At 42.5% G+C, this 27,617-nt stretch overlaps 1 protein-coding gene across 3 annotated transcripts in view; it reads right to left on the bottom strand.

The window, feature by feature from the left end:
- egfl7 (EGF-like-domain, multiple 7) overlaps positions 1–20,008 on the bottom strand; it is a 28,491-nt gene extending 8,483 nt beyond the window's left edge. The window contains exons 1-7 of one of the 3 annotated variants that reach the window (XM_079523644.1): positions 19,767–20,008; positions 12,417–12,681; positions 9,701–9,823; positions 5,629–5,741; positions 3,961–4,056; positions 3,222–3,288; positions 2,461–2,651 (exon numbers count right to left, since the gene is read on the bottom strand). In XM_079523644.1, the coding sequence (XP_079379770.1) occupies positions 2,461–2,651; positions 3,222–3,288; positions 3,961–4,056; positions 5,629–5,741; positions 9,701–9,823; positions 12,417–12,499 (673 nt within the window). In that variant the 5' untranslated portion in view covers positions 12,500–12,681; positions 19,767–20,008. Of the gene's footprint in view, positions 1–2,460; positions 2,652–3,221; positions 3,289–3,960; positions 4,057–5,628; positions 5,742–9,700; positions 9,824–12,416; positions 12,682–17,092; positions 17,229–19,152; positions 19,205–19,766 lie in introns of those variants that run through there. The other 2 variants (XM_079523645.1, XM_079523646.1) reach the window with 2 other exon arrangements.
- Positions 20,009–27,617: the final 7,609 nt, after the last annotated feature.

Genomic DNA, 27,617 nt, shown 5'->3' with positions numbered 1-27,617 from the left:
ACAAACTTATTACATATTAGAGAATGTAGAAGAATTGTTATCAACATTTGCCTACAGTTATCTCTCCTAATGGTACCACAGCGCATGGAATTGTGGACAAGTATTCTACATTTAGCCTCTGAGAGGATACATTTCATCAAATGGTGGTCGATCCGTACAGTACGTGGGCTCAAATGCAGAATAAATAATGGGCCTTGAAATGAAAAGGGTTGAAAACCACTGTGTGCTACATAAATAAAGTTTGATTTGATTTGATTTGATTAGATCAGTATCGAGAACTGAAGTGAAGTGATGAAACACAACAAGGCGAACTCCTTTGGAACTGTATACAATTGAAGCTGCTAATACATGTGGCGTTTGTTCTCTCTCATATTCATTCTGGATATTAATATCCAGAAACTGTATTCTATTTTCTGTTTTTTTTATTAAAGAGCTTGGGAGAAACAGGGAGAGACCGCGACCCATGTTATACCGAACAAACACTCTTTAGCAATGATTGCAGTCAGAATATAGAAGCTTTGACTGGGAAAAAAGAAAGAAAAAAGGGTTAGTTAAACACCCAGGATTTTTCCAGCGTGGTACAGTACAGTACAGTACAGTACAGTACAGTACAGTACAGTACAGTACAGTACAGTCGGTGGGATGTTTGCTTTGCTCATACACTGTATATTTACATTGCATCAGCCTCTGTTAGCTCAGATGTTATCAGAGGGTTCCATGGGACCTGCATGCATGTACAGTAAGACCTCAACTAACTGCTGTTTGTCTGGAGTCTGGACCACATCACACGCTCTGCATACATGTACAGTAGGAGCCAGGTCCTACTGTACTGTACTGTACTGTACTGTACTGTACTGTACTGTACTGTACTGTACTGTACTGTACTGTACTGTACTGTACTGTACTGTACTGTACTGTACTGTACTGTACATGTAGAGCTGTTGAGGTCTTACTAACTAGGACCTCAACTGCTGTTTGTCTGGAGTCTGGGCCACATCACACGCTCTGCATGTACAGTAGGAGCCAGGTCCTACTGTACTGTACTGTACTGTACTGTACTGTACTGTACTGTACTGTACTGTACTGTACTGTACTGTACTGTACTGTACTGTACTGTACTGTATACATGCAGAGCTGTTGAGGTCTTACTAACTATAGGACCTCAACTGCTGTTGTCTGGATCAGTGGTTCTCAAAGTGGGGTCCGGGGACCCCCAGGGATCCTTGAGGGAGTTCCAGGGGGTCCCCTGCAGCTAAATGATAGTTTGGAACCAAATGGACCCGTTAGGGTCCGTTTGGTTCCAAACTATCATTTAGCTGGGGACATTTGTACACTCTCAGAGTTAAATTACCATTGATTTTACAATATAAATTGGGGTCTCAGAGATAGAAATGCCATCAAATGGGGGTCCGTAGCTTGCCTAATTCATGTCAAACTGGGGGGTCCTTGACCTCCACCAATAGGTAACATGTCCGAGTACTTAATTCCTTCCACGGTCGCTCCTGTTGTCTGGACCACGTCACGTGGTTTCTGCAGTCGGCACCAGTCGCAGTGCATTATTACTCACGGTACGAGTTGAGAGTGGCATAGCGCGTACCAAAAGTAATAATGGACCGCGAAGCTGGCTATGTTCCCATCTTCTGAATGCCGTGCTGCTGCAATAATACACACATTCACACACACACACACACACACACACACGCACACACACACACGCACACGCACACGCACACTACACACACTGTATGCACCAGGATTCAATTTGTAAAAGAAAACAGAGGGAGGTGGGGGCATTTTCTTAACCACTTATACGTTATAAGGCCCTATGTATACTTTCGGCGTGCAACAAAAGTACCGTACATTTGAAATATATTTAAAAAAAAAGAAAATACTAATTTGCCCAAGCCCCGAGATAAGGAGGCCAGAAGGGTTAATGTGGTTAAGATACATTTTTAATTAAATTGATGAACTGTGATCCAACATAAATATCAAACATATCATTCATCCCAGGAAGTTAATGCATGTATTTAATTCAGCCTGACCGGGACAGGGATACAAAGTTATCCCCAGGGCAGCCAAATAAAAGAAGAAGAAATGAGCAGGGGGGGGTCCCTTCATGCCACGCATGTAAGCTATTGTTGCACAAATCATCTCTGCTGGGGGGGGGGGGGGGGGGGGGTCCGTGGCCAAATACCCATTTATCTGGGGGGTCCTTGACATGAAAAAGGTTCGAGAACCTACTGTATTAGGTTATTTTTGAGGGGCGCTAGCCCCTCCTATATCCAGCTTTTCGTGTATGTTCACAAACCTTGTCCTACACAAACATTAAATTCCCATTGACAATGAATGGAGAATCTTACGTCATAGTGTCTGAGCAAATATAGGCATAGTGTCTATTTTACGTCATGAGAAGAGTGCACCCTCACTTCACACAGGTGTGAAGTGAAGTGAAGTTTTTACCTGAACCACTGGGGTGGGGTCTGTGTTCGTGGATGGTTATCTGGCTGTTCTGGGTGGTAGTGGTGGTGGTGGTGGGGGGAGGATGATGATGATGATGATGATGACGATGGGGCACAGCGGGGACGTTAGGGTGCAGTCTGTGACAGGAGCGTCCGTCCTCTGCCAGCGTGAAGCCCTCTGTACACACACACCTGTAGCAGGGAGGATTTGGACAGCAACTTTAGTTTTAGCCATAGTCTTTTTGAATACAATTTCATCTTGTTTTTGGGGCATATTTTAAGTCACCTGAGATGTTTTAGTGTTAGTCTAGTGAAGTCAACTAAATCTCATGCGATTTTATGCGACTAAATCTACAGTTGATTTTGTCGAGACCAAAGAAGCATTTTGCCGGGGCCTTGATGGCGTCGTCGTAATGCCTGATTTTACACTTGATTGCATGCTGAAAATAGCCGATCTACAAGCTCACAATGCGCGTTGTGAGCTTGTAGATGTGCTATTTTCAGAATGCCCGAGCAAACCAAAAATGAAATGATCTCTTCTCCACTAGTCCCTCCCTAACATTTTAGTCAAAATTGTCAGTATATTTAGTCACAGTTTTAGTCGTCATGGCTCATTTATTTTATTTTGTTTTCGTCAGTGAAAATAGGTAGTCGACACACCGTCATAGTTTTAATCATCGTGGCTCGTCGTTTTTATTTAGTTTACGTCAGTGAAAAAAGGTATTCCGTCATAGTTTCATAGTGGACTCAGTCAGCACTGACCTGTAGCTGCCTGCCGTGTTGACACAGCGCTGGGGACAGGGCTGCTGCTCGCTGCACTCATCCATGTCTGGAACAAACACCACAGCATTAAGACACAATAGGGCTGCAACCACAGTATAGTCCATAATAAAGAACAATTGATTCAAGTAAAAAATGGTAAATGTTTTTCATGTTGATTCAGTGATGTACAGTACTAAATTTAAAAAAAAGATACGGCCCAAAAAAAGAAAAAGAGGTTTCTCGATTATTCGATTAATCGAAAAACAAAAAAACAAATGTGTTCACTAACACTAACTGACAATTGTACTGTGTGCTGCTCAAACATGTCTGTGTGTTTACAAGAATATGTGCAGACATTGTGTTTCTGTGCGTGTGTGTGTGTGTGCGTGTGTGTGCGTGTGTGTGTGTGTGTGTGTGTGTGTGTGTGTGTGCGCGCGCGCATGCGCGTGTGCGTGCGTGTGTGTGTGTGTGTGTCTCAGTCACAGACTTTGCATGTCTAGGTGTTGTATTTCTGTTATATTCCTGTTGTTTTGGTTCTATGTCCTTGTCTTAATCCCCAGCTGTATCCCATGTGTAATCAGCCCTCATGTGTATATTAGTCTTGTAACCCCAGTCAGTTCTTGTCAAATCATTGATTGTGTTTTTGTCTGTAAGGTCTTATGAACTAAATTCTGCCTGGCTGTCCTGCATTTGGGTTCTCACCACGTGTGTGTGTGCGTGCGTGCGTGTGTGCGTGTACCTGTTTGGCAGTGTTGTCCTGACCAGCCCAGTGGACATGCACAGTGGTTGGGTCGTAAACAGGTTCCTCCATTCACACAGGACTGGCCACACACTGCTGTGAGAGAGTGAGTGTTTCAAGTTTAACACCTCATATATATATATATATGTAAACAAGTGTAATGCTTTATTGGGTCGTCCACTCACAGTTAACAGTCTTTGTATTGAGTTGTGCTTGAAATGTACTGTAATTCTGCAAACTGTTAATAAATATTTCAATCAATCAAAAAACAGCCCTGTAACGGTCCATTTGGTTTAATTTGTACACTCAGAGTCACAGCCCTGTAACGGTCCATTTGGTTTAATTTGTACACTCAAGGCCTATTCATAGTCTGGATTTTCGGTGGTGAGGTGACCACCGCTCCGGTGGTGAGCTGACCACCGGAGCTGAAATAACGTTGAGCGGTGGTGAGTAAAAACAGAGAGAAGGGCTGGAGCGGTGGCGGTGGTTTGCTCTTCACCGCAGCTCGTGACGTCATGTTGTAGTTCGGTGGTCCGAAAATCCAGACTATGTATGAGCCTTTAGAGTCACAGCCCCCATTTGGTTTCATTTGTACACTCTGAGTTACAGCCCTGTAGCGGTCCATTTGGTTTCATTTGTACACTCTGAGTTACAGCCCTGTAGCGGTCCATTTGGTTTCATTTGTACACTCAGAGTCACAGCCCTGTTTTCATTTTCAACCCGGCCTTTTCATATCGAGGTCCATTATTTATTTGGCATTTGAGCCACACGGACCGCCATTTGATGACATTTAGCCTCTCAGACCCAGAACTCCGTCATTGGATGAGATTTTAATTCCATGCTGTATTGTTGTGGTGATGTGGTAGGACTAGGAGAGACAACTGGCGTGGATGAAAATATCAATCATTCTACATTCTCCAATTGTGTCGACTTCTTGAAAATTAAGTTATACAGATGTTTAACAAAAATTTAACTCTCAAGAGTTAAAGATCTGGTCCATTTGGTTACCAACTCGACATCATTTAAGCTGGGGACCACCTGGAACCCCTTCTTCAAGGACCACTGGTTGAAAACCACTGCTCTGACTGACACTATTGACATTGCAAATCCATAACACATTTGAATGAATAAAACTTTATTTTAGAGTACGTCGTCAACCACATGAGCCCATCCCTGTTCTGGGTATGTCATGAATAGTTGAACAACATTCAGTGAAACTATAGCCTAACATTTGGTGAAAATAGCTGATGCTGCAAGCTCACAACGTGATACTTTGTGAGCTTGTAGATCGTCTATTTTCAGTAAAATGGCAAAAACAAAACTAAACATAAGGCGAGGAACCGTTCCCTCGCGATACCCTGGACAACAAAATATAGGGTTTCACTTGTTAACTTGTTGATACAATATAACTAGTGGTTGGACTTGGAGATGGTCTCCCTACTTGGGTAGGACACCTAGTGGTTGACAAGTAGTACTGCGTATAGTGGGTGATTGCCTCTTGGATGACCGCTAGACATTTGATATCATGCGTGAGACTAGAGACAAATCCCGCGCCGGCGGGCAAGACATAAAAATGACGGATTGCAAGTTTTAAGTTGATCTACATGATCCAACCCTGAACCGGACCCGGTCATACATACTTCTAATAACATCGTCCTTCAAACTTACCTTGATTACAGTTGTGAGAGTGAAACCGGCGCCACCCCGGGCAGCACTCTGGGTGGGAGTGGGACTGCGGCGCTGTCTTGCTCACCTGCCGCGATGCCACCTTATACACGGTCCTGTTCAAAAGGGGGAAAACAAAGGGTTTAGGGTTTACCAGTCATTCATTATATTGTCATCACCATTGCGTGTGGTTTAAGGCCACGCTAGTCATTTCCATGTCATATCAGACCACAAGAATGCTAATGAGAGAATGGAAATGCACATGGATATGGAGCCGCATGTGTGCATGTGTGCCACTGCCAAAGCCCGAGCCAAGAAGGAGCAGGGTGACGTGCGGAGGGAGCGCTCGCTTTGTGTCACATTAAACCCTAATTCTGTCCCACTGCGGCCTGCCAACTTGGACACTGCGCTCGGTGCAGGGCAGGCACTCAACTGGCCGCTGTCAGTGCGCCTGACTTGTTTTGAGATGATGATGAGATGAGATTCAATTTATTGTCAATGTACAAGTACAGTACAGTACAGCGAAAGGTATTTCCGCATCTCACCAGAGAGCAAACATGTCAGTAAAAAGTGATACATTAATGCAGGTATAAGTAAATGCAGTAAGAGCAGTAGACATTAAATAAATAAATAAGGTGATTCAAAAACATGAACCTTAAATACTTTGTTGATGTGGGTCTGTATACTTGGCTACTGTCGAAGTGTCTTTGAGCGAGACACTGAACCCCAAACTACTCCTGATGATGAGCAGGTTTCCTCCGCCAGTGGTGTGTGTGAATGTATAATGCACATTGTAAAGTGCTTTGGAGAAAGGAACTATACAAATGCACCATTTACCATATATATATATATATATATATATATATATATATATATATATAAAATTGTTGTAAAACCTTGCGCATAATACGGCCTGCAGACGTGGAGTGAACCAAAACAAGCACTCCCCCAAAAAGCTTTGGCTTGGCAGTGACGGACAGCTGAACCACAGACCGCTGACATCCGAGTGTTTGAGAGAGATGAGGAGAGGATGGAGTGGCCGGAGGACGACAGGGAATGAGTGAGTTCATGATGCAAGGCCCAAATCTACATTCAGAGCTTTTGCTGGTGGCGAAAATGTCACTGATAATATATTAGGTATTAACGCGTTCTGGACGGGAACCCGTTTTGGTGTTTTAACTAAGCATTATGTTATACTATTGAAAAATAGCAGATCTACAAGCTCATAGCGCGCCACTTGTAGATCTGCTCTTTTTGAAAAATCGTGAAAATGTGCCGCAAATGTTTGAATATATATATTCTTTCAGACCGAACGTTTTTTAGCTCAGTGCTTCTGGGGCGTCCCTGGAACAACATATTTTCAGATGGGGGTTCACGGCCAAATACAGATAATTCTGGGGTTGACATAGGTTGACATAGAAACAAGTTTTTCAGAAAACTGTTAGGATTTAGAAGACCTTTTTTCGGCCTCATGAGGTCTTTAATTGGCACAGGCTAAGCTACAGAATGAACGAGGTGTGTATGAAGGTAAAAGAAAGACAGACATCAAGGGGGGAAAAGACTTTGGATTTGCCCGACTAAAACGGACCAAACGGAGCTTTAAATGTTAACTCGGAGCAGCCTGCCATGTCTGGGCACGTCATGATAGGAGAACATTCAGAAATAAATGGACGACAATTCAGAAAAAGGAAAAAGGCTTAAAAGCAAAGAAATGGTTAAAGTTGTGCAACTGCATACAGTTGTTAGAGTGTGTCTCAGAGCAAAAGAATGGAGAAAGTGAAAGTGAGCGTAGAAGAGTGTAGACAGAGCATTGGTTCTCAAAGTGGGGTACGGGGACTCCCAGGGGTCCTTGAGGGAGTTCCAGGGGGTCCCCAGCTAAATTATAGTTTGGAACCAAATGAACCCTTATGGGTCTGTAACTCTTGAGAGTGTACAAATGGAACCAGTGTACAAATGGAACCAAATGGTCCATTTGGTTCCATTTGTACACTCTCAGAGTTAAATATAAATTGGGGTCTCAGCGATAGAAATGCCATTAAATGGGGGTAGCCTAATTCATGTCGGCGGTCCTTAAAATTAAAGTCAGCTGTAAAAAAATCTCTTATGTGGGGGTCCCTGGCATATCTCTTCAAATGGGGGTACGCGGGCTAATCAGTGTCAATTTGGGGGTCCTTGACATGAAAACGTTTGAGAACCACTGGTGTAGAGAGAAAGGGAAGGCCGGGACAAAGAGGCGAAGGGAGAGAATGCGGGGAGTGTGGAAGAGAGAGGGGGAGAGAGGGGGAGAGAGGGAGAGAGAGAGGGGGAGAGAGAGAGAGAGAGAGGGGGAGAGAGAGGGAGAGAGAGGGAGAGAGGGAGAGAGAGAGGGGGAGAGAGGGGGAGAGAGGGAGAGAGAGAGGGGGAGAGAGAGGGAGAGAGAGAGGGGGAGAGAGGGGGGGAGAGAGAGAGAGAGAGAGAGGGAGAGAGAGGGCAGAGATTGAGAGTGTGTAAAGCATGGAGGGAGAGGTTGTCCAAGATAAACAACGCTGCGGTCTCTGTGGGCAGGCAGTTCATTTCCCGTAGTTACACAGAGCACTTAGATATTTAGAGTCCCACCAAATATGTGATGCGATGCCCTGACCCAGTTCAGTATTTACATGTGTGTGTGTGTGTACTGTACAGTATACCGTTGTGAGAGAAAGAAAAGACAAACACACTGTAACTATGATATGAATATCCATTCTCTGTCCAAAAATGGTTACTTTTCCCGATTCAAATTAGAAAATGGCGAAAGTAGCAGATCTACAAGCTCAAAATGTGTCTCGTCGCCCCGCGCTTAAGAGCTTGCAGATCTGCTACTTTTGATGTTTTTGTGTGACGCCGTAGTGTGATCAAGTAGGGCGTTACTTTACACACACACACAAAAAAAAACGGTAAATAAATAAAATAGGTAAAATATGTAGATAGCGACGATATACCTGTATTGTTTTTATATTATATTTACACTTTACAGTATATTGTTTTGGCACAACATTATAGTTACTGTAGTTCTAGAGCTTGGTATGGGGCGGCCCTCAAGCCTCAACTCTTTTTTACTCTTTCAACAAATGGCGATCTTCTGATCTTAATGATGGCGTTCATATCAGTTATCAGTACGGTCATGTTGAGACTATATGTGACATGATGTCTTTGGGTGGAGCCGTCGGTTATGGTCGACATGTCACAGAATGTATACATGGCATTTCTCAGAGCTGGAAGAAGTGTCCTGTTTGCACCATGTGTCCTGTTTGCACCATGGTTTTTTCCACACACAACACATTGTGGCAAATAAAAAAATATAGCAAAAATAGCAGATCGACAAGCTCTCGCGCCGCGTTTCTAGCTTGTCGATTTGCTATTTTTTATACTTTTGCGTGACGCATGTAGTGTGATGACTGTGATCAAGTAGGGTGTTAATTGTAGGGTATTAATTTACGAGAAGAAAGAACAATTTGAATGTGGAGATGAGAGGTTTCTGCCAGACAACGGCGAAATATAGCAACAAGAAAGGAAAATGACACAGAGGCGTTCCCACCTTGAAAGGTATAACAACGTATAGGTGCAACAGTCCTACATGGGTTCATATCTGAGGCTGATTACACAATTGTCTTTTAAACGCTATAACAGTTTTCTGTTTCTATATCAGTGGTGCTCAAACTATTTCGTGGATGTCAAGGACCTCCAAAATTATATGCATTTGGACCGCCGAGACCGCCATCTCAAAATATTTTCTTCTAGGGACAGCCAGAAGCAAATATTTGAGTTGAAAATGTTTGCTTTAGAATATATATTCATGTTCAAAGATTTAACACACATTTTCAAGATTTTTCAAATTGTATATCTGCTATTTCTGAATATTTCTGAAAGTACAAAATAATGCTTTTTTTTTCATTCTTTTTTTTTTTAGCAAAGATCTAAAACGACACAGATGCTTTCCAGGTCTTATATACGGTCCCTCGCAAATAAACAAATAAATTAAACAAAATGTGTTTGTCTTTTTAAAAAGTGTAACCCTGTGTGTCAGTCAGCGCGCTCCAGTGTGTGCGGTGAGTCTTACTTGTACGTGCTGCAGAGGCGATGGCCCTGACACAGTGTGATATACGGCTTGTGCACCGGCTGGATGTAGGACTCTGTTGTCGTGACAACGCGCTGACGCACCTCATGGCCGCACACTCTCCTCCTGCGTGGAGGGGAAGAAAACAAGAAAAACATCATCAGGTGCACTGGTTCCCTGGTGGTCCGGGGGAACCACAAGGGGTCGTCGGGTGGGTTCCAGGGGGTCACCTGCAGCGAAATGAGTTAAAGGACCACTTCAACACTTTTCCACCTATCTTCATATAATTGGTCCTCACTAATAATCATGATAAAATTGCCATTTTATCATGATTATTATGATTAGTGAGGACCTATTATATGAAGAAGGTTGAAAAGTGGTCCTTTAAAAAAATAAAAAAACATATTTTCTATCAATTACACACCTCATGAAGCCTTTGGATTCATGGAGATTTCGTTTTTTAGTTTTTGTCGCATTCTTAATAATTTGATGACCATTACAAGACTCAATGGGCTCTATGCAGTATGCACACACACCATTTTGGAAAGAACTTGGGGCCCCTTCCTTACTTCCTTCACAGGTGTTACCGCTGATACTAATAATGAAGGCTAGCTGTTCCATTCTGGGCAGACAGAGTCACTGTTAATGATACTAATGAAGGCTAGCTGTTCCATTCTGGGCAGACAGAGTCAGTGTTAATGATACTAATGAAGGCTAACTGTTCCATTCTGGGCAGACAGAGTCAGGGTGCTGCTATTGTGCGTGTTATTGGCTCACTGGAAACACTCTGCTACTCCAGTGGGTCTCAAAGTGTCCTTGAGTGGGTTCCAAATGCTGGCCCCGTACGTACGGTGCATGTGTGTAACTCTGAGAGTGTACAAATGGAACCTTACGGGTCCATTTGGTTCCATTTGTACACTCTTAAGAGTTATGGGGGTCCTTGAAATTAAAAAAGGTTTGAGAACCACTGCACACTAAATGGAACAGAGCCTTAATTTGTACCGTCGGTAACACCAAGTAGGGATAAGCAGCTCGGAAGTAGGAGGAGTTATTCTGTGTGCATAGAGCCCATTGGGTCTCCTGCTGACCAGCCACCCGGTCATCCAATTATTCGCTCCGGAATGCAACAAAAACAAACAGATCTCCATGAATTCAAGGCTTTGTGGGGTATGGACTTGATAGAAAATAAGTCATTTCTGGGTGAACTACTCCTTTAATACAGCATCAAAGTCAATTTAACTATCAACTATTGAAATTAGCCGATCTACAAGCTCACAGCGTGTCGTGATAGGATGCGTTGTGAGCTTGTAGAGTGAGCTTGTAGATTTAAAATATAATGAAAAATGTTCAAACACAAATCTTATCTGGGGGTTAATTTGGGGCATCCTTGACACGAGAAAAAATAAATAAATAAAAAGGTTTGAGAACCACTAGCTTCAGCTAACCAAACAATTAGCCTTGGGCTTCCTAGAGACTGAACAGCAAGATGAGCTGTGACAGTTTCTGGAATATAAGAGGCATCTTAACGGATTTACCAAAGAATGCTGAGGACAGATTGCTTCGCTCTGCTTCACCAATATTAACAAACATTTCTGTGTGCCTCTGAAAGTTGATATGTTAATTACTTTCGTTTGGCCTATGATCAGTGCTGAATGCATCCCAATGCATAGTATACTCTGGTCGTGCAAAGATATAGCTGATCTACAAGGACACAGACTCACAATAACTGAGTTATTTGAATGTGTACTGTAGCACCTCAATGGAAACAAGTCCACTGGACTTTTTTTGTGTCTATCCCTTCAGACAAACTGTATGACTGTACTCGTGCTGTTTGCATTTCTGTCTAATAAAATATTCAATCAATCAAGGAAAACGCTGAGTTTGATCTGCAATTCATCAATTTTGCTAAAATTCTTCTTACAATTCTTGAAAAATCTTGACAATGTTTGACCATTTTCCACCTATAATGCCAAGCCCAAAATAGCGACACCAGATAGAAAGTGGTTACAAGTTGATCTTTGGCCCTTGTCATTCTCCTCTAAGGTTTTCAGTTTATTTTGGAGTTTGTGGGAGAGCTTGAAAACGTAAATGAGTAGTTTATGACCCAGAGGGTTGGTTTGAGGTCAGGGACGTGGCAGAGAGATGTGTAACGTTATCTGAGCGTTCGACATACTTTTACTGAGGGTGAGGATGTCGGGTCAAGCATTTAGGGTTTTGCAAACAAAGCAGCCTAATTTAGGCTTGAACTAAAGATGTTTAACTACAGATTGAGCCAGTAGGACCAAGTCAATGTGAGCCAAAGCAGTCTTAAGTCAATCAAAATCATTCAATCAAGTCCGGCGTTCCCAAACTTCTCCATGTCAAGCCTGGAAGAACATAGGCTGCGCCCCCTCTATTGTGAAATAGAGAATACAATTAATTCAAAAATATATATATTATAACACCTAGTGTTTTGCGATGTTGTAGATTAGCTATCAAATTGTTTTGACAATAACGAGATGCCAAAAATAGGGACGCTGGCTGGATTGAGAGTGGTCAACCTAGCACAATAATCTTGCGCACACAATTGCTATACAATAATCGCAATCATAATAATCATAATAAATAATATGTATTTAATAGTTTTCCTCTCTTTTCCAATTGGCCCCTTTTGACCCACTGCTGTATAGGTGACTAGTTGATAGACTAAAACAACAGAGTAAAAAAGTAGAGTAGTTACCCATGGTGACCAGACAAGTGAGGAGACGCCATCGTCACATGAAGGATGAAGACAGTGGAGGAGAGGAGCAGTGTTTGGTACATGTCTTCTCCGTCCTTCCCACTCTCTCTCTCTCTCTCTCTCTCTCTCTCTCTGCCAGTTGGACGGGAGGAGACACAAGGAGGACAGACGAGACGAGGAGGGGACGTCTGTGGCTGAGGTCTTCAGATGAGGATGATGTGTTAGGACTTCTTCTTCTTCCTCCAGGGGTGATGACTCCACCTACCTGAGACAGAGAGAGATCAATGGTTAGTTTTGATTGATTGATTGATTGATAGTTTTGATTTGATTTCTGTTTTTATTGACAAGAACGCAGACATACAGCAAAAACTAAAAGCTGAAATCTACATGGGTACTGTAAGTGGAAACGTTAGTAGAGAAAGTGACACGTCCAATCATCACACATTTCACCGCACTTTAAAACCCATTTTGGGCGGGAACCCCTTTTGGTGTTATGCTTTAGCTATTGAAAAATAGCAGATCTACAAGCTCATAGCGCACCACCGAGTGGCGCGCTACGAGCTTGTAGGTCTGCTACTGACATAGAAAGCTACTGACATAGAAACATAGCTTTTTCAGAAAACTGTCAGGATGTAGAAGACATTTTTAGAATCTGATCTCAGGTCAAAATGGGTTAAAACACATGCAAAAAACACCTCTTGAATTTTGACATTGTTGCGTTGTGGATCTTCAGCTATTTTCGCTGCACGACACCATCGTAAAACGAAATATATGAAAAGAAAAACATGCAGGGCCTAAAGAAAGGACAAAAAAATGGATGCCACTCATCTTCCAAAATATTTCACTTCAACATTCTCATATTTTTTTCCCCAAGTGTCCTTGTAAACGTATCATCTCTAGGCTGGCTCAGTTCCTATGCTTTGAAGGCAGACCACTGGAGAGATGAGCTCTGCTCTGGCCAATCCTAACAGAAACTCAGCCGTACCAAAAGCAGACCCCATGCATGGACCGGCACTATGTATGATCTGTGTGCAGCCTTGCACTGTCTTCTGGGGAGCTTTACTGAACTATAAACAGTGTTTAATATACGATATATACAGTAGCAGTATAGAAGAGTAGTTTTGTTTTCTCTTTTTATTCAAAAACAGTAGCTAATCTACAAGCTCAAGTCACAATTTGTGCTCTTGTAGTGTGGCACTTTATTTATTATTATTTGTTTTTACTATTTGTCTTACCTACAGGATAAGTGGTTTTAAGAAGATTTTCCCCTGTCTGTTCCTTTTACAAATCGAAGGTCGTCCCTGCTCTGCAAATAATATTGACACTGCACCTGTGTGCTACTACTTTTCAACATGAGAAGAGAACGGGCCATTCACTGCTTTTCAAAGCAGCGATCATCTGAAATATTAAACTGTCAAGAATCTCAGCTATCAATATCAATTCATAAATCACTGCCTTGATGCCATTAGGAGAACCACACTATGAATATAAAAAAGAATCAATTAATGTAATATTCCTTCACATACAGTAGTAGAAATGGCTGAGGCGGCAAACAAATCTAGTAATATTTAATAAAATAGTATTTAATAATAATATTTTGTTATATTTATATTTATAAATCTTCAGTCATTTTAATGTGATCAACACTGTTACATGTAGGCGTGGACATTAATTGACATTGAGGATGGAGGCTGGAGGGTGGTGAAAGTACCATAGTGGGAGGTTCGGATGCCCCAGATTTAGCACTTATAGCTACCTCCTTTCCCTCTGATTTATGACTGGCAGTAAAAACGCCTTATGCCATATTATTTGCGCGTCATGCTCTGTTTAAGAGCACTTACTTTGTTGTGTGTGTGTGTGTGTGTGTGTGTGTGTGTGTGTGTGTGTGTGTGTGTGTGTGTGTGTGTGTGTGTGTGTGTGTGTGTGTGTGTGTGTGTGTGTGTGTGTGTGTGTGTGTGTGTGTGTGTTAATGATGGGAAGGAGTTACAAGTTTATCTCAGGAGGTTAGATTACCGCTCTCCCAGTCTGGTGGGAACCCATTTGTTTTTTGTTTTTATTGAAAATCTGTCTTAACCTCACTTTGTGCCGCACTATAAGCTTATAGCTCTGCCAATTAAAAAACATTGTGAACAATTTTGTGAAAATCTTTGAATATAGGCTATAATATAATATATTTTTTAACTCCAATCTTTGCTCTTGGGATCCCTGGAACAAAATATGTGACCAGTCCCAGTGGTTTCAATCACAAGTCGGCGTTAATGAAACCAAACGACCAAAATAATACATTTGATTCTTTTTTTTGGTGGTTTTTGTTTTTAGCCACATTAACACAGTTGGAATGTTGAAGGTTTTTATTCCAACAGATAGTCGTTTTAGTGTCATTAAATCATTGCAATTACATTGCAAAAATGTCTGTATTTACAGTTTATTTGCGCATTTTGGGGGTGTGAACATTCCTGCACGTATTTACATAGTGTGGTTTTGATTATTTTGAGATGGGGGTTGGGGGCCAAATACATATAATTGTGGGGGTCCTTGACATGAAAATGTTTGAGAACCACTGTAATAGAAACATACGTTTTTCTGAAAACTGTTGTAGAATCGGCCTCAGGACAGGTCTCAATGGGTTAAGAGAATTCTATTCCCCAAACATGGCATTATTTGCCCCCCGGTATGGCCCTCCCCGCTGGCTGCTGGGTGTCTGCCTGCCTGGCCTAGAGTGCGGCTGGTTGTTCAGGAAGTGGCTTTGTGGTATCAGGCCGGTTTTAGTGGTTTTCATGCTGAACTTGTGACCCACCTTCAACACCCACCCACCCACAGAGGCCCCTGTACAGAAATAGGCACATGCACTAGCCTACGTAAGCATTGTAAGCTCATACCGAGGAGTTCATATGACTATGTTCCTGAGGACAAAGTACAAACCAAACTAAATTAAAAGGCTCAATTTGTACTTGTATATGTATGTATATGTGTGCGAGCGACACCGGTGCTGAAAATAGCTGATCTACAAGCTCACATCATGCACAACGAGTCTTAATTGCGCTGTATGTTGGCTATTTTCCAGCATGCAGAGAAGTAAATCTTAACACGCACTTGCAGACTGTGAGCAATACAACAAGACAAAGGAACGTGTGCTTTTTGCAATTTACAGTTCCCTCCTCTATTTCATATAGGCTATATATATGATTTAAATGGCATGTGGGAACAAACAAGCCCTGAACTCCCGTCCTGTATAAGACAGCTCTCTGAAAATATGAGTCTGACAAACTAAATGAAGAGTGGTGTTGGAGTCAAACTTGAAGCTGCTCTTCATGACACTATAGTATTGGTTCAGCGGGGACTTTTGGCAGGCTCGCCTGCCTGGTGTGATAGTAAAGGTCAAGAGAGAGAGAGAGAGAGAGAGAGAGAGAGAGAGAGAGAGAGAGAGAGAGAGAGAGAGAGAGAGAGAGAGAGAGAGAGAGAGAGAGATCTGCAAGAGGTCTGCAAGAGGATTCAATTGATGCTATAAGCCCTGGGTTGACAGTTTGCATGCTCCTCTGATTCGCTGCTGCTGGCTCAACGCCTGGAGATTGGACATGCACTGCTAAAGCCTGCATTCATTCACAAATCACCGTGCAGCCAGACTCACTGGACTGTGTGTGTGTGTGTGTGTGTGTGTGTGTGTGTGTGTGTGTGTGTGTGTGTGTGTGTGTGTGTGTGTGTGTGTGTGTGTGTGTGTGTGTGTGTGTGTGTGTGTGTGTGTGTGTGTGTGTTTTTGGGACTGTCTGTGTGTGTGTGTGTGTTTGAGAGAGACAGAGATAGAGACAGAGAAAGAAAGAGAGAGACAGACAGAGAGAGAGATTGTGTGTGTGTGTGTGTGTGTGTGTGTGTGTGTGTGTGTGTGTGTGTGTGTGCACGCGCGCGCACAGTGCAACTGTCTTGGTTTGAAAATAGACACACGACAATACAAAAAGCCACACACTAAACTCTGACCATAAAGTGCAATCACATCAAATAGCTTTGCATGTGGTGTATAACTGCAGGATGATTTCAGACTTGAGGCATGCATGCATTGATTATACAATACAACATAGGCTACTAACTGATGGAAAATGTTGTCATCAAAAGAGTGCACATGGTGCTATATTAATATAATGAATATCCAAAACAGACTTTTTTATGACATTCTGCACGGATCTTGGACTAGTTAAATATTGTGTCATCGAGAGAGGGGCGTTTAATTGTAATTCACTAATTGCCTATTATATCAGCATACTGTAGTTAGCACCGTGCGTCCTAACATGGAAAGAAAACATCATTGGAGTTTCCAAACACAGCACAGCCTATAGTCCTAATAGGCTACTATGGCCAACGGGTGGCGCTGTTTAACTGGACACTGTCTGTGGACAGATAATGTGTAGCAATTCACACGCAATCTACCCCCCCCCCCCCCCAGCTCCATCTCTCTCTCCATCTTTCTCTGTCCCCATCATCTCTCTCTCTCTCTCTCTCTCTCTCTCTCTCTCTCGCGAATGAGTCCACACACATTTTCACAACAAGTTATAATATAGACGGATTAGACGCTATATACACTTACACATATATAATAATAAGCAGTAGCCTATGCTACACTGGTCAATATGAGTCTGCAGGGCAATCGGCAATCAATGAACTTATAAACGAATCGCGCAACTTACAACAACACAGATTGATTCCACTGGAAAAAGTGCTTGAACAAAGTAATTCCCGTTTATATTCCACAGACTCGCGTGTAATAATTTCCCTCTTATCTGCTGTTTGCTCTGTTGTTGTTATGATCATCAAACTCTCAGTTGTTGTTCGTTCCACCACGGAATCCTCCACGCGCAGCGCAGCTCAGCCTCAGCCTATCCTATCCCACCCAGATCTATCGGACTGTCACTGCAGAGCGCAGCGCAGCGCGCATTGCATGCATGGGGGGTAAGGTGGAACAGCTGGAGCGTGGATGGGATGGATGGGGGTTAGGGTGGGTGTCCTGCATCTGAGAGGCTAGATCAGATGGGGGACACTTCCGTGACGTCACTGCATGAGTTAGGCCAGTGGTTTTCCCCAAATTATTGTTATTATTTATTATTTATTTTTTTGGAGGGGGTATATGATCGTGTGCCTGAAAAGTTAGTTTGGGAACCCTTGAAGGGCTCCATTTTTGTCACCGCTAAACCCCTTATCCCTGAACTTATTTGCCTTTTTTACTATTTTGCAAAACATTTTTGAATAGTTCAACTAGCCAATCTACATTGACACGTTGTGAGCTTGTAGACTGGCCATTTTAACTATTCAAAAATGTTTTGCAAAATATTTTAAAAAGGCAAAAAGTTTAGGGATATTGGGGTTTAGCGGTGATGGAAATAGTATATGTCTATAGGACTTAAACTTTATTTAACCACTTTAGTCCTGGTAAAGACACATTTTTAAATGTTCAAAAAATTACGAAAATAGCAGGTCTATGTGCATTGCATTGCATTGTGAGCTTGTAGAATTGTAGGGGATTCCAAATAATGAACCCTTACTCTGAGTGTATACAAGTTATGGCAAATGAAGATGGACAATAGAAAATACATCACTATTTGTTTTACAACTGTATGGTTTTAACGTTTAATGGGTATGATTATGAGGGACATTCCAAACATATAAAATAGACCTATATATACAAACCAGGATCACAGCCAGTTTCTGGAAACATCTGCTGACTCAAATAATTAAAAACACTAGTCAGCCTAACCCTAAAGCAGCCTTCTAAATACATGGGTTTGTCCAGAAGTAGAAATTATGTCCTAAGGGAGTTTAGGCCTCACCACTAAACCAGTGGTGGAAAGTACCAGATATAAGGCCTTGTATACGTTTACTTAAAAGTACAACTTTTACTTTACTTTAGTATTTAAAATGTCATGCATAGGCCTATACTTCCTCTGACTATACTCCACTTCACCTGGCAAATATATACAGTGTACATATACGTTTTACTCTTTACTGCAATTTTCGTGAGTTAATAGTTAGGTAGATTTATATTAGTAAAAACAGGGCGGGAACCCCTTTTGGTGTTATGCTTTAGCTATTGAAAAATAGCAGATCTACAAGCTCATAGCGCACCACCGAGTGGCGCGCTACGAGCTTGTAGGTCTGCTATTTTTGAAAAATCGAAGAACGACTGACATAGTCAGGATGTAGAAGACATTTTTAGAAACTGATCTCAGGTCAAAATGGGTTAACTGATAGCCTGTATCGTGATGTATTATTATGGGTTAAGCTACTCAGCACTGGGTAATTAAAAGCGACCCCACCTTTATCAGCTGCAACATATTGATGACTTTTTTTACTCAAGCACATTTTGTATTCATTTCCACATTGTGGTATTGCTTTACTCTGATTGATTGGTTGACTAAAGCCATATGGATATCATTTTCTGTACAGTATGTGTGTGTTTATCTCTTAACATAGCCTATACTGTAAATTATACTGTAAAATATACTGTAAACTATATACATTTTAGAGCCGATCAAGGCCAACAAAGCATTGACCAACAAACATGACCAATCTGATCACAGACATCTTTACAGATAGGTCTATGGGTTTTTTAATGTTACTTTTAATTGACCCTCAAGGCCAAAGCATGGCGTTGCATGCTTCCTGTGTTTGTTTACACTATACCAAAATAAAAGATAAAACAGGCAGCATTACACAGTATAGGCTATCCAAGAGAAGAGGGATATTCTCAAACCTTTTCAGATCGAGACCCCAGAATGGTGTCTCTTCGCGGGACACAAACAAACGTATACAAAAAAGTAGTAAATTCATTATGAATGAACCACTAACTAAGCCCTAGTTTTGAACATTTCTCAAAAGCCCATGTTTGGGGAAACAGCCGTAAAGTATAGGCTACTATAGTCTAATAGAGAAAGGCTTTGTGTGCAAGTGGACATCAGGGATTTTCAGATTTTGTGAGAGAAATATAAGCAAGCAGGTAGCAATAGTTACTATAAGCAATAGTCTTGTGAGTGTGTAGCTATTTAAAATAATACAATCTTGAAATTAAATGTGGAATATTTGGACGATTTTTTAAAACATTTGAACAACACAAATCTGGTACGGGACTGCCTGTCACAAAATATTTTCAGATGGGGATTAGGGAGCTAGGGACGAATATATTTAATTTGGGGGTCCGTGACATGAACACGTTAGAGATCCACATGGTTTAAAACAACATTTAAGTTTATATGACCCACAACCACTACCAATTTACAAGCAACATTACAAAGAAGCCCCAAGGTGCTTATAATAAGCCGACAATCACGGCAACACTGATAAAGACTTTCAAAGAAACATTCTTCTTACCCCACAAGTATGCAGTCATCAGGTAGGTGGGTGTTTGCTCTGGGCGCGGGCCGGCCCGGAGGGTCAGAGGCCGTGTTGCGGACCGAGCGTGCCTGCTGCAGTGCCGGCCCAGTGGACTGGCTTGGATTGACTCTTCCCCCGTATACATTTTTCTTTTTAAAAGCTCGTCATCCCACGGTTTTTTACTATTAGTATTCAAAAAACCTCAAGACGGCTTAATTGTCGGTGCTCCTCGTGAACCGGCCGCGGAGAAATGAGGTGTATTTGGGCGTCATTCGCTTGCTTTTTATGCAGCGTTTCCTGTGGAACGCAGGAATTGGACGGACAATCCCCAAACCGGACTTCCTGTGAGTGTTTCGCGCTGATAAAATCCTTCTCCTGCACAAACACTCCCCATCCTGCTCAAACCGCTTTGTGAGGCTCATTTTCAAGCACCTTTCTGTCCTCTCTGGTCTGGTATAGGCATCTTTAAAGCTGCCACCATGCAGGAAACTGATTTCAACCACTTTTTAAAACCCTATATAGCCTATACTTGGTCCACTGTAGTCCCACAGGGCTCTATACTGGATCCTCTAGTATTTCACTCCATACCGAATCCCTTTGCCGAAAATAGCCGAGCTCTCACAACGAAGATCTTCTATTTTTGCCAAATGTTCACCCCAGAATAGGGACACTATATGGCTTTGTATAGGTTGGTACAGTATGTTAATACAATGTATCTGTATGGTGGTATATGTCAATACATTATAACCTGTACATCTGTATAGAGTATGTCAGTACAATATAACTGTATGGTAGAGTATGTGAATACAATATACAGCTGTATGTTAGAGTATGTTAATACAATATAACTAGTACATCTGTATGGAAGAGTACAGTATGTTATGTACTACATCTACAGTAGTTGGTCTCCCTACTACTCGGTCCCTATTTAGATCTTGGGACATTATGACGTTTTCGGATTTCAGCGGATTTAAGGGGCATGGACCTTTTCATGCCTTACTGTATGTACAGAGCACAGTACAATGTTTTATGTTAATTTACTCTGAGTATGCAAATGTAACCAAATGGGCCCCTAAACTCTGGATAACTTATCACTAAACATTTCAGTGTGCACATATACCCTGTGCATATGAAAAATGTTGTTCAGAACAGTTAAAACGTGCCAGATAATAAAAAAAGAAAAAGAGCCCAGTTGATTAAGACCATTACAATCTGATGTGATTTAGATCTGTGTGAAGTTAACTGTGAAACTGTGGCTGAACGTGACAAGACAGGATTCTGCTGAGAATTTAGTTTTCATGTTTTGTTTCTCCTGTGTTTTACCAGAGGTGTGACACTCTGCAGCTGACGGTGACTTCTCTAAAAATCACTGTCTGTTTCTCTTTCAAATCATATCCTGCCGTTATCTGGCTAAACGCGTGGGCCCTCGCCTATCAACAAAACAGCAACTGGGAGACAAGTTTGACAAAATGCAGTCATGTTATGGGGCTGCAATGTTTCTATTCGGCATGAAATTTGCTAAGTTTATTGTAAGTTTGTGCCGTGGATATTCTTTTTAAATCAAAGTAATTTATTAGTAAGTCAATTACCTACTTACCTCTTCACAAATAATCACGAAGGCCCCTGACACTGACCTTGGCACAGAGACAGAATTAATATGGAATTGAATATAACAATAATATTAATATTTATCTTTTCCAATTTGTAAAGGTAATGCAAGTTCATTTGTATAGCACATTTAGACAACAACAATGCGATTCAAAGTGCCACACGAAATATTAGAACATTAATTAAGCCAAGAAACACGTTACATTATAACAGGACATTTGAATACAATTTCAAATGTGAGGTCAAAATAAAACAGATACATGAGAACATCAGCAAAAAAGAAAAGTCTTGATCTAAGAGTCGTAGCAGAACTGCAGGTTTGTGGGTGTTTTATCCAGATGTGTGTGGTGCATAAAAACGGAACACTGCTTTTCCACGTTTAGTGGCTTCTGGCTCCAGAAAGCAGACCCTGTCCCAGACCACCTGAGACGTGTAATGAGTTCGTATCGCTGAGGAGCAGTGGCGTGCACAGACATTTAGAGGGGCAGCGGTGGCCGAACGGTTTGCGGAGCGGTCTTGATACCGGAAGGTTGCCAGTTCGTATCCCCGGACCGGCACGTTAAAATTACCACCGCTGAAGTGCCCTTGAGCAAGGCATTGAACCACTACCATGAAATGTTCTATGAGCAGGGCCTGGCTGGAAACAAGTATCTGATGCTTAGTCCAGTTACCCTGGGTAAATATAGTAACTTTGCTTTGCTTTGCTTTGCTCAAGTGAAAAAAGGGCACCTTGTGCAGCGGGTGGAACCGGCAGGTTGCCTTAATAGTGTGAGATTTATTGATTTTAGGTCATAAATAATATATTAGAACCTTTGATCAAGAATTGATCCATGTCACCATGGTCCACATGCTGTACAGTGTGTACTGTACACTGTACAAAAAAAACATATTTCTTTTTTCAAAAGGGCACATTTATCCAGAGGGAAAAGGGCAGGGGGTGCTCTAGCACCCACTAGTGTCTATCTGTGCACGCCACTGCTGAGGAGGTGCACAGGGCTGTCACCATTGGGAAATTATACTTGACCGTTAATTGCCACTCAAATAGTTTACAATAAACGATTTTAAAAAGTACATTTCTGTTTGGCTTTTAGGCTTCGCTAAATGTTCACAGGGCAACAAGGCTTTGGTACAAACCAGAACCTCCAGTTTGTGAGCAGTGGCAGAGCATTGTGGAGGAGATATTTGTAATGGAGAAACTAACTCATACATTGAGACTACAAGAGGAACTATTCATTGAAAAATGGGAGAAATGGACTGAATATAGAAATCAACAGAACGACACCGATGTTAACAATGATGGACATTCATAAATGGACTGGAATACGTTGTTTATTAATGATGTATTTGAACCCTTGCACTGTGACTGTCATTTCATGTTTACCTGCAAATAAAAATTTAAATTAAAAAAAAAAAAAAAAATAGGTTCACAGGACAGATAACAACAAAACATCTACAACTTGTAGATCTGTTCTTTCGACCATATTTGAAAATGCTTGAACATTTTTAACATGGAAATTATTTTGACAATTGAATGCCACAGACGAAAAACAGTCTAAGTCCACACTATTGATCCATAAATAATGTATAAATGATAGATAAGGGTTCAGGACAACGAGGCCTTTTCGTGGAGGGGTCAGAATGAAATTTGGACTGTTTTTCGTCTGTGGTACTCAATTATGTTAAAAAAAATTATTGTGATTATCTCTAATAATTGCAATCAGACGATTATGTCAGAATTGTGACGGGCCTGTGTGTGCATTCATCGTGCATGTGAAGTTGTCAATGTGTTACTCTGTAACACATTACAGTATCTCTGTAAGACCCACGTGACATATTATGTGAGCTCTGCTTCTGTTTATTGTGTGAATTAAATCATGCAAGAGAGAAGGGAAAGGGTAACACGATAGCCGAGTTGTCATGGCCAGGGTGCATACGACATAGCCTCCAACGTCTGACAGGGAGTTGTCATGGCCAGGGTGCATACGACATAGCCTCTAACGTCTGACAGGGAGTTGTCATGGCCAGGGTGCATACGACATAGCCTCTAACGTCTGACAGGGAGTTGTCATGGCCAGGGTGCATACGACATAGCCTCTAACGTCTGACAGGGAGTTGTCATGGCCAGGGTGCATACGACATAGCCTCTAACGTCTGACAGGGAGTTGTCATGGCCAGGGTGCATACGACATAGCCTCTAACGTCTGACAGGGAGTCCCCGGTTTGATTCCTGCTCAGCTAGACTAGACCATTTGCTGCATGTCAGTCTCCTATGCTGTCTCTGTCCCCATGTTTCCAACTCTCTCTACACTTGGACTATCTAATAAAAGGCTCGGAAAAGCCCCAAAAATATGTGTTAGGGGTGGAGTGAAATCTAATATAATGTATACATGTATACTCTCATTTTGATAGCGAATGGTTTTGCAAAGTTAAGTTGACGTCCCTACTCCCTGTCCTTTAACCAGAGATAAAGAACTGCATGCAGAGATGGATTAAGAGTCACAGAGGCCTCTCTGGGCCAATTCTCTTTTAGGGGTGCCTGGTTGTCAAGGTCCCCTGGCTGGGTACTGGCTCTACTGGGTACCCTCTCTACTGGGTCCCCTGGCTGGGTACTGGCTCTACTGGCCTGGTTGTCAAGGTCCCCTGGCTGGGTACTGGCTCTACTGGCCCGGTTGATAATCTGTCCATGCATGCCGCACCGTTGTTCACTTGTCATGTATGTATGTTGCCCAACCTCATACTCGCACGCACGCACGCACGCACGCACGCACGCACGCACGCACGCACGCACGCACGCACGCACGCACGCACGCACTTGAACTTCTCTTTATGTTTGTAACCTCTAATGTGCAAGAGAAGAACGTTTCAGAGTGCTTTGTCCGTGTCTGTATTATATTGCTCGCGTTCAGTTAAGGACCTATTGAATTAATGTACGCTGCGACGACCCTCCCTGCACATGACAAAAGAGCTGTTTTCACTTTGATAACAAAAAGTGTACGTGCTGGAATGCCACGGGGACCGCCTCGATATGGGGTCGCAGGTGACTATACACAGCTCAACACACACCTGCTACCTCGAAGGGACAAAGCTATTAATGACGCGCGCGTGCGCGTGTGTGTGCGTGCGTGTGAGAGCGACGCCTGAATGTCGTAACGCGCGCCCTGCTACACCTTGTGATCTTGGAGATCCGCTATTTTGGTGTGCCACACTGGCATACCATCATGGAGCATAAATTGTGTGAGTGCAAGAGAGAGAGAAAGAGAGAGTGCACGTGTGCTCATGCATGCATGGGTGTGTGTGCTGCAGACGGAGGGGAATGATATATATATATTTTTTTAAGAGAACCTCTCTCTTCATTCTTTGAAATCAAGACTTGGCCGACATGCAACGTTTTTTTGTTGTCGTTAGAGTTCCAGATTTGGCCCAGAAAAGATGCAACACGGTGGCGGGGGCAGGGCAGGGCGGGATGGGGGGGGGGGGGGGGGGGGTGGGGGGGTGGTGGGGGGGTGGGGGGGTGAATGAAGCATTGCAATACTTCCTCTTAAAGAGGAAACAGGAAAAGGCTGAGCGACTGAGATTCTGGAGTCTGCTCCTTTGGAACAATAGAAATCCCACTTGGACGGGAAGCGGACATGCGTCAAAGGGGGGCCTGACAGATTTCGCCAAAGGGCAGAAGCAGTGACCCTGAATGGGGCATGAGCATGAACAGAAGGCGCAGCTATAGGCAGCCATGCCCCCACCGTATACCGCGAAACCCTGCGGTTTATTTTTGCACGTCATCGTATATGACGGTGTCGTGCGACAAAAATAGCAGATCTACAAGCTCACTGCATTGTTGAGTCTGTGACACGTTGTGAGCTTTTATATCTGCTATTTTGGGCGCGCTACACCGGCATACAACACAGTATAGAGCTGGCTTAAAGATACTGTTTGTTTTTTGGTTAAAATGAAGATGTTTGTGTTAAAATGCTCTATATTCTGTTTTTCCAGTAATGATTGCTATAGAGTTTGTTCAGTAACAGGAGTCTCCCCTTCCCTCCAGCTCTTTAATGAAAAGAAAATACATTTTCAGGTCACCAATTGTATCCAATCAGGAGAAAGAACCCATTTATCAGCTTCAATTTTATAGTGTTCCAGTTCAAAATGTGACCTCACTGTTTTTGTTTCATCACTTACTTCCAATTTCACTTGTTCATTCTGTATCCTGTATGAGTTTTCTATTTTCACGAGTGGAAGAAATTGGTATCCCAACCTCAAAATGTAGCCTATTTTCTGTTTACTAAAGAGCTGGAGAGACAAGGAGACGGCTGTTACTGAACAAACCCTCTATATGCAGTGGTGGGCAACTTTGACGATGGAGAGGGCCAATATATTTCCACACTCACTCCAGAGGGCCAATATATTTCCACACTCACTCCAGAGGGCCACTATAGTTCCACACTCACTCCAGAGGGCCACTATAGTTCCACACTCACTCCAGAGGGCCAATATATTTCCACACTCACTCCAGAGGGCCAATATATTTCCACACTCACTCCAGAGGGCCACTATATTTCCACACTCACTCCAGAGGGCCACTATAGTTCCACACTCACTCCAGAGGGCCACTATAGTTCCACACTCACTCCAGAGGGCCACTATATTTCCACACTCACTCCAGAGGGCCAATATATTTCCACACTCACTCCAGAGGGCCAATATATTTCCACACTCACTCCAGAGGGCCACTATATTTCCACACTCACTCCAGAGGGCCACTATAGTTCCACACTCACTCCAGAGGGCCACTATAGTTCCACACTCACTCCAGAGGGCCACTATATTTCCACACTCACTCCAGAGGGCCACTATATTTCCACACGCACTCCAGAGGGCCACTATAATTCCACACTCACTCCAGAGGGCCACTATAGTTCCACACTCACTCCAGAGGGCCACTATAGTTCCACACTCACTCCAGAGGGCCACTATAGTTCCACACTCACTCCAGAGGGCCACTATAGTTCCACACTCACTCCAGAGGGCCACATTGCATATACTGTCGTGGCAAAAATAGCTGATCTACAGCTATTTTTGCTATATTTGAATTTAAATATTGAACAAAAATATTTAAATTCAAATCTGGAATCCTGAAAAGTAATATTTGTATTTAATTTCAAATCTATTTCGTTGTAGTTATGTTAACTTCATGAACTATATACAAATACATTGGACATAAAAAAAGACAATAACATTTTAAGTCTAGTAATTAGCTGAAGTCAGTAATATCAATATTCTGATATTAACCTGAGGGCCGAATTAAGTGATGGTGGGGGCCGCATGTGGCCCCCGGGCCGGCAGTTGCCCATGTATGCTCTCAACGAGTACTATCAGAATATAGAGCTATCACCGATACACCTGTGTGAATGTTCAAATGAACAATACCGTAGTGAATAACATTACATTCAGAAGGATACGTAAAGATGGAGAATATTGAGAAAGCAGAAAACACATCAAAACGTATGGGAAAGGAGAGGACGTCCCATAGAGTAAATATTGGTGTTGCTTTGCAAGCGTATTGGAAACTGGAGTTTCTCTAGTCTACCGCATACTGCTTGTTTATTGTCTGGACACATACAATGGTGTGTGTGTGTGTGTGTGTGTGTGTGTGTGTGTGTGTGTGTGTGTGTGTGTGTGTGTGTGTGTGTGTGTGTGTGTGTGTGTGTGTGTGTGCGTGTGCGCGTGCGGTGTGGCCATGATACAGAGGTTGATTCTGACTGAGACAGTCCAAGATAGAGTGCTGATATGTGGTCTTATTTTAGGACACAGTCAAATCCTCCAGTGTTAATGTAACTCCTCAGGGTTCATTTTTAACCACCTAATCACATGAGCCCTGCCGTCCCTATTCTGGCTGAGCATTTCAGATCTGTACAAAATCCCCTCACTCTCTGGCTGGGAGGGTGTGGAGTTAGATTATGCTGTTGTAATCAGAGCCACAGAGTAAGACAGAGTTACGACAACTCTGTTCACTTCGATGGGGCCAGTCCAATGGCGGCTCTTCTACATAGCATATAGGCTTCTATTGAGCGTCGCAGTCCCGCCCCCTTTCATGACGACGCCAGGCCCAGGAAATGAATCCCAATGCATTTTTCCCATAGACATTTCAAAAAGTATTTATTTTATAGACCTTTAAGCGTCGTACGAAGCCAACTCGAGTCGTGACAAATCATGACAACAAACACAATATTTTGGACCAAACAAATA

The sequence above is a fragment of the Electrona antarctica genome (assembly GCF_951216825.1).
Source record: "Electrona antarctica genome assembly, chromosome: 16".
NCBI classification, from domain to species: Eukaryota; Metazoa; Chordata; class Actinopteri; order Myctophiformes; family Myctophidae; genus Electrona; species Electrona antarctica.
Note: the sequence above shows the minus strand (reverse complement) of the source record. Positions and strands in the feature narration are given on the sequence as shown.